General features: G+C 38.5%; 1 protein-coding gene across 1 annotated transcript in view; it reads right to left on the bottom strand.

The window, feature by feature from the left end:
- LOC104609960 (protein ESMERALDA 1-like) overlaps positions 1-7,930 on the bottom strand; it is a 32,514-nt gene extending 24,584 nt beyond the window's left edge. Inside the window, exons 1-2 of the mRNA XM_010276413.2 lie at positions 7,342-7,930; positions 3,614-3,683 (exon numbers count right to left, since the gene is read on the bottom strand). Of these exons, the coding sequence (XP_010274715.1) occupies positions 3,614-3,683; positions 7,342-7,698 (427 nt within the window). The 5' untranslated portion in view covers positions 7,699-7,930. The remainder of the gene's footprint in view (positions 1-3,613; positions 3,684-7,341) is intronic.
- Positions 7,931-8,308: the final 378 nt, after the last annotated feature.

The following is an 8,308-nucleotide window of genomic DNA, read 5'->3' on the forward strand; positions in this document are numbered from 1 at the left end:
ACAAGTATGACTAGATAGAAATCTCTGATCACTAGGATCTCTACTTCATTCCAATTCTCTTGGCTTCCTAATTGTACTGGGAACAATGATGCCCAAAGAACAAGATGGTCAAGATTTTACAGACAAACTCTACACTAACAATTGAAGTGTCTTACACAATGAAACACTTATGTACTGATGTACAGATATCAAGTTATCACAGATAATATTACAGGGCAGCCATCAGCCTGGGAAAGAAACTAGAGAACAAATGTAAGTGAGGGCAACACCCATTGGACTCCAACTACCCTAGTCATACCTACGCCACCCACCAGAGTTTCCAAAGTCATATGGGTCTGTCAGAAGTAAAATAGAGGAGGTGCAGCAGAGGCTGAATCTGGAAATGGGATTGCTTTCTTGGAATGACCTAGGCATCACCTAGATGATAAAATTTTACAAAGAAAAAACTATAACTCTAGGTTTGTTCCTTAATATAAACAAAAGTATATAAACAAAAGTATACATAGAATTACAACTGGGGTACGAGTACCCCAGTCGATAGATAACAAAAAGTATTTCATTAATATAAACAAAAGTATACATAGAATTACAACTGGGGTATGAGTACCCCTATAAACAGATAGAACAACTAAGCCTAGTACAATCACTCCCTACCCATCCCTTGCCCACATGAGCAGGTGAACACTTGCTCCTTAAAGAAGCTGAGTGCAAAATAATCGCTCCCTCTCAACCCCTTGCCTTGCTAGAGAATCTGCCATCCCATTAGCATGCATATAAATTGAAACCCAGGTCTTTCCGGTGTGGGAGGAGTTTTTAGAGACAAAGATGGCCATATTGTTGCAATGTTTCTGGATCAATTACATTTGGGGATTCCACAGGAGCTGAACTTTTATGCTGTACTTCATGGACTGCAACAGGCTAGAGACATGAAAATTGGACAGGCTAATTATTGATGGTGATTCCAAGGTTGTGATCAGATGGCTAAGGGATAGTAAGAAGTCAATGTGGGGATACAGAAACAAACTAAAACAGATGAAGTGATTTGCAAGGACTCAAGGAGCATCAATATGAAATATAATGGGTGCAGAGATCTGCATATGGGTTGGCTGATGCTTTAGCAAAACAAGGGGTTAATAGAGATCAGTTGTATTGGGCTCAATTGTAATTGGTATATTGTATACTTGGGGGTGGTAGTAACCTCTATCCTATCCAAAGGATGCTTGTAACGCTTGTTCAGATTCAATTTATATAAATAAAATCTTAGAGTTACTTATCAAAAAAAATCACTAATAACATTAATTTCCTCTCAAAACATAGCAAATCATTGAATCTAAAGATAATAGCATTTCAAATAAATTAATTTTAATATTTCAAATATAATTTTGTTATCAATATTTCAAATACAAATTATGATATAATATGCATTTAATAGAGTAGTTGCATGTCAAAAAAATTGATAGGAAATATTAACTTTCATTGATGAAGTTAAAAAAAAAGAGTACAAATATCACCACCCGAAGGATGGTTGGAGAAGCCAAAACAATATTAGCCCAAAACAAAGCTTTTCTATCAACTCCTTGCTTAGCTAAAGCGTCAGCCATTCCATTTGCTGACCTTCTTACCCATTTAAATTGCACCCCAAGCTCCTTTGCCAAGTTAACAATTTCACTTAGTGGCTGTCTGAGTGACCACACTCCCAGGTTTCTAACTTGCATCCACCCTATTACCAGCTTAGTCTCTTAGTGGTTGTCTGAGTCTGAGTGACCACACTCCAAGATTTCTAACTTGCATCCACCTTATTACCAGCTTGGAGTCTCCTTCCACTTCTAAGTGTTGCATTCCCCATTGTTCTGCCAATCTCAAGCCTTGGAGTAAGGCCTTGACTTCTGCCCTTAAACAGTCTCCCACCCCAATCGGGCCCGAGTATAGAGTCGACATCTTCCTTCCTCATTTCTAAAGACACCCCCAATTCCCGAAGGATCTACATTACCTAAGGAGCTTCCATCAAAATTCAACTTCACCCTAAACTGTAGCAATGGGGACCAACTCTCTTGAACCATAAAAGAGGAAGAGGATACGGCTATAGTACTCCAACTTCTAATTAAATCAACTGAGGAGAAGTCCTTGAAAAGTTGCAAAGCTTTCAGCCAATGCAGAATCTTGATGGTAATGCACTCAACAAGTGCTTCCTTGAACTTTTCTTGCCCTTGGAAAATCCTATTATTTCTTTCTTCCCAAATCAACCAAAGGATGGCTACTCTTGTTATTCTCCACATTACCCCTATCCCTTTTCTTTAGTTGTTGGAAGAAACTAGAGTCAAAAAGGTTCAGCACACACAAGGGGGGGGGATTCCACCTGCAACAAAGAGAGAGGAGAACCAATCCCATAAGTAAGAAGCAAAAGGACAAGAGATCAATAGATGAGGCATTGTCTCACCACTCCTTAAGAAAAGACAACAAACATGTGGGGAAAGGCAACAACTTGGCCTTTTTTCTTTGAAGTACGTCCATGGTATTGATCTTTTGGAGAGCCACTTCCCAACAAAAACCCTAACTTTTAGTGGAATAGGAGTACACCACACTTCTTTAGCAAGAAAGGAGACAGGCGCAATAGTAGGCTGAATTAGAGCATTGAAAAAAGAGGAGCAAGAGAAGAACCCTGAAGTGGATTCTTCTGATCAAAAAAGAACTGAAGCAGATTCTATCCATATTCTATTGTCTGGGTAAGAAAGATCTAGGAAAGTTGAACTCAAAAGAGTGAATAGTTTATCTGCACAAGCCATTTCTGAATCCCTTAACCCTCTTCTCAGGCCCAAATGCCAGGTCCTCTTAGATACATAGAATGAGGAAATAGCTTTGAATTTATTTAGGGAAAGAGAATACATTACCAAGAACCCGTCCTTAAGGGGAGTGTTCCCAATCCAAATATCCTCCCAAAACAGATACCTGAGCACACATCAAATCTAATGAAAGGATGAAAGGAAGACAAGACTCCAACAATGGCTTTCCAAGAAGGCCTTCGAGGTGCTATAACCACCCCTTTTTGTCCTTTTGGGCCAAGAAGGCCTTTGAGGTGCTATAATTCCTGATTCTCAAATACAGAAAGAGAATCACCATACAAATAGAATTATTTTTGTTTTAATAAGTAATGTGAGAAGCATTTAAGGACGACTATGAAAAGAAATAAGAACATGTAAGGAAGGAGAGTTTCCCACACAAAATGTCCATGCACAAACTAACCCTCAGCTTGGAAGGAGATCAAAATAATTTACATAATAAGATATTGCTAAAAGGTGGAATTTTGGCTTTTCTCACTACAAGCATTTCCAAAAGGAGAAAAAAAATCCTTGTATAAACTATAAAGCAGTAAAAAATGCACATGAAAACTTGTTGCATATGAAAACAACCAAAACAGGAACTTTTTGTATGAAGCAATGCTTATGGCTATACTAATCTGTCAAAAACTTCTTATTAGAGCCAGCCAAGTCAAGTAAAAACATAGAAATGCTTTCCAATATCTACAGAAACAGCAGATCAATGTTCATATAGATAGGCATAGTAGCAAAACAAACAACAGTATTAAATCCCTAAATTTTAATTCTCTAGTCCATACCTCCTAATGTTTTGTTTATACATGGTCTCCACTCACCACCTCTGTAAGGGTGCCTCCACACAGTCACCAACTGCAGTAAATTTAATAACATGTGTTAACAGAAAATCTCCATAAATAGCAGAAGATACAATCAATAAATTTGTAAGAAAAACAACAGAGCAAACAATGAACACATTTTTTAAGGGTCTGATTTACTTGTCAAAAAAAAAAAAAAAAAAAACTAAAGGGCCTGAGCGGAGGCAGATCCTTTATCGGAACAAAATGATGGTCACAAATCATGAAGGTAACTTTTGTAGACATTTGGTAAATTAGAATGCACCTAGTCCAACCCAAGTCAACCAGAACATAAAATGGCCTAAAGAAAAACTGATAAGCCAGATTGATAAGGTTGACATTGACCTGATCAATTAATGGCAACAGGGGTGAAGCACAATTGGGTCTCCATCAAGGTCCAACTAAGTCTGATCAAATTCTTAAAAGGGGTTATTTCCCTTTCATGGTGACACGGTCAACTAAATTATGAGAACAAAAGGAAAAAAATGCACATGCATAAAAACACGATTAATGCTGGGGGAATTGAACTATTATTTTGAAAAGGATATAATTTATTATTAAAGTCTTCCGTTACTTTATTGCACTTGCCAAAGATATTCTCCATAGAAAATTGTTTCATTTGAAACAAATAAGGCTAAGAAAATCAAACTCATCTATAAGGATCTATGTAATGAGTTCCTTATAAAGGTTCATATATATATATATACAACTACACTTCCCGATTTTTCTTTCATTTCTCTGATGGGTAACAAAGAAAATATTTTTTACTTATCAAAAAAACAAAGAAAATATTTTATTGCTATATAAATAAAGTGATATACAATTAAAGAGGATTGAAAATTCTCATTCATAATAAATGTCTCACTATATTCCTCAATCCTTTTCCATATCTTCCCACTGAATCTCTTACCTGGGATATGGCAAGAAGACAGCTGAATAAAGTATTGGATACAATATACACACTAAAAAATGAAGTATCCAACACGACACAGCACCCTTGTATGGGTATCCAAGTATATTGGCTTTGAACTCTTCAACACAAATACACAGTTGAACAAGATTGAACAAATGTCTGCACATCTGCAAAAGCACCCTTCATTTGCCTTCAAATAATCTTCTACTTCATTCTCACCATATGCACCCATGGTACCACCACAAACAATGTGATCTTCTATTATTTGCCCCTTGTCTTCAAAAATGGATGACCATCCCTGAAGTACTTCATGTGCAATGAATGGCATGTAACCTCTAATGCATATGGAATGGAACATGAAGGCAGAAAAAAAGCCCCAACCATCTTTAGTCATATCACATGCTAGAAAGAAATGACCGTCATCTTTCTTAATCCTTCTATGCATGGCATCTGATTTTTTATCAGCAATATGCATGATATATCTGTTCATAAAAGGAGTAACACAAAATCTTCTCCAATTGATGAAAGTGAATTTTTTCTGATAGTACTCATTAGTGAAGTTGAATATAATGAAAAAGATCAGCAAGGTGCCAACCAGCGGGTTGGTAAGGTCTCCTGCTGGTTGTAGCAGAGACTTGGGATCGGATCCCGCCTGCACCTGGATTGGGGGATGGGCTACCCCCCCCCCCCCCAAGTTATGTAGCTCTTCAGAATAAATCAAAAAATATAAATGAGATCTTATCATTTTTTTTTTCATTCAATGGTCTTTCAATTCTACAGTCCTGCAAATAAAATCCTAGAGTCCTGACTTGATTCTTAGCTGCATATTTCATATTGCCTATATGATTACATAGTTTCTCTGATTCTCATAAATTCTACATGTGGACAATCTTTGACTATCTTGCTAAAATGATGTATACAAGTACATTGCGGAATGCCCATTCATTTCCCAGAATATTTCCATGCTTTTCATTCACCTCCCCAAAAGACAAACTTTAGGTTATGTTTATCCATAGTACAAATGTACAAAAGTCCTTGTATGTAGGAAATCCTCATTCCTCGTTTAAGTAGCTTCCCCCACTCCCAGAGGAAAAAATGCTGTTCTTGAAGGTTCCAAGTAGCTTTCTTGTAAGATCTCTGGCTGGTTGTAGCAGAGACCTGGGATTAATCCTACATTCACGGCTTCTCCAGGGTTTGGGGCATTTGAGAATTGGGGGAGAATTACCCCTGTTGTAGCTCATTTGCCCAACCAAAAAAAAAAAGAATAGTAATTTTAATTCCAGTTGGAAAGGTACACTTCCAAACCCCATTGTAGTACCTCAGGTAAAGATAATTTGGATGCTTACACTAGGACACTGACCATTGGTATTTCCTTCTATAATGTGTTTATTCTGGATAGTTGAGCTTAAGAGTTTATTCTTTTTCTAATGTGTAAAGTCTGTCAGCAAATGTTATTATCAAAAAGCATGGAAGGGCAAAGTCCCCTTAACATCAAAATACAAGTATAAGTATTATAGTTCATTTGCAGCATACAATACTGAATCCCCCACTAAGATTCAAATATTATATGCTCCCAAATGTAGCAAACTCGTCTTCAAAACCCAATAGGATTAATGCCCAAAAATAACTTGTTTATTCTACCTTCCCCAAAGACAGCACTCACTTCACATTTTTTAGTAACTTCTTGTGGTTTTAGGCTCAACACCATTTTGTTATTTCAGATTTAGAAGTAGGTGTTACCATCAAAATCTTCAAGAGAGAAAGGAGTATACCACACAAAAATACACTGATAACATCACGTGGAGTAAAATAATAGTAGGAGTAAAGAGGTGAGAATTTGGAGGATAGTTTCAATTTCTTTCAGTGCAAGGTAAACCAGTGGCATGAATTTCTTTTCCTAGTAAACTCAATCATGTTCTGATATGTGAAACAAGCATGAAATTTCCCAAAGCATTTCAATTGCATTGAAACCAAAAAACCTCAGATTGATCTTTGAACTTTTAGCAAACTTGCCAAATTTAAGCCAACCAATAAACCATCAACTAAAATATGTAAAGCTCGATGAAGCAAATTAGAGGATGCACCTATGGTTTTGGCCATATATACATAGACTTCTAGTACAGCGTATTTGGAAGTTCTCTTGTTGGACTTTGAGGTGCACCATGCACCAAGCATGATAAAGCATAATAGTTCATTATGTACTAACTCAATGTCCACTTATTTCTTAATCTTACTAAATTTCTCCTAAAAGCATCCTTTCTACACTTTTATCTGGCAACCAGTAAGTCAGGGCATCGACAACCATAATACAAAGAGTAACATTAGTTCAGCTACCTAAATCTCCATTCGGCAGGCACCAACCAATGACATTGCCACTTCCAAAGAGACACCAACGCAGCACGATATGGAAAACCAAAAGCAAAGCAGATGATTGCATGATCCAAGTTCTCAAAAATAGTTCTTTCCAAACCAACGGAAAAAAAAAATGTCACTTCCCTTCTTATTTTGAAATATGAACAGCCACTCTCAGCTAAAGTACCTCATTCTTCAGATCTCCGCTGTATCTAGTGCCATACATACTTCTCAACGAAATTAACAAATCCAAGACACTGATAGATCAAAATCTTGTAGAAGAAATAACCACAAAATCTACACCCTATTTCAATTAATAAAAAGATTGGAATCATGTTCTATTTCAAGGTCAATCAAAATTTCGACTCCAGCGATCGATTTGAAAGAAAGAAATCAAGAAGCAACTGACCCCATCGGCGGAAGAATTATCAGAGTCCATCTCAGGCCGGAGCTTTTCATAGAGTTGGGGGCTTCTGTAGACAGAACCCGGGGCAGGGCGAGGCTTGATATGCGGAACGACGTCGAATGAGACGGTGCCCATGTACAGCAGCATCCCGGCGATATAAATGAGAGGCGCGAAGAGGAAAACGCCCTGGCGACGGAGGAAGACAGACAGTAAGGTCCACGCGAGTCGCTGCGCGAGTGTCCGAGGCTGAAGTCCTGGCCTCCCGCCCTTCCCCTTCCGATACCTCGGGGACCGGAGCGGCGACTGCGGTGGTGAAGGTGTGTTGTGGCCGCTACTCGACAGCCGATTGTACGGGTGCATCTCTCTTTACCTCCTCCCTCCTTGCAGCTCTTACGATGAGATCTCTTGTGCTCGTCTTCTCGGCATCGTAAGAGCTCGCGCTCTCTCTGTCTGTCTCTCTCTCTCTCTGTTTCCTCTTTCTTTCCCTCTCTTGCTTCTATTTTTTTTTTTTTTTTTTCCTCGGAGAAAGTATTGGAAATTAGAAAGAAAAAAGAGGGAGAGCGTCAGAGCGTGGGAGAGAGAAGAAGAAAACAGAGGGAAGGAGAGTGGACATGAGTCTTTGTAGGGAGGAGAGAGAATCTGGGAGTGCAGAGAGCACGTGCGGTCTGGCATGGGTCGGATCATTCATTGCGCCCATTTTGATATAATATTGTTTTTCCTCGCCAGCTTTCCTTCCTCAGTTCCTTGTATGGGGGTTTTCGGATCGAATCGAGCTCGACCCATTTGTGATTGACTGGCCTCTTAGACAGAGAGAGAGATGGCGTGAAAATAGAAATGTCCTGGAATTTTGTTGATATTACGGTTTTGCCTTTTATTTCTGTGGGAAGCGAGACTTGTGTGATTACCAAGCGTCCAAGATTGACAAGGAAGGACAGAGCGTGTAAATTCGGTTTCTAACAACGTCTCTATC

The sequence above is a fragment of the Nelumbo nucifera genome, chromosome 4 (genome assembly GCF_055504915.1).
Source record: "Nelumbo nucifera cultivar China Antique chromosome 4, China Antique-T2T, whole genome shotgun sequence".
NCBI lineage: Eukaryota > Viridiplantae > Streptophyta > Magnoliopsida > Proteales > Nelumbonaceae > Nelumbo > Nelumbo nucifera.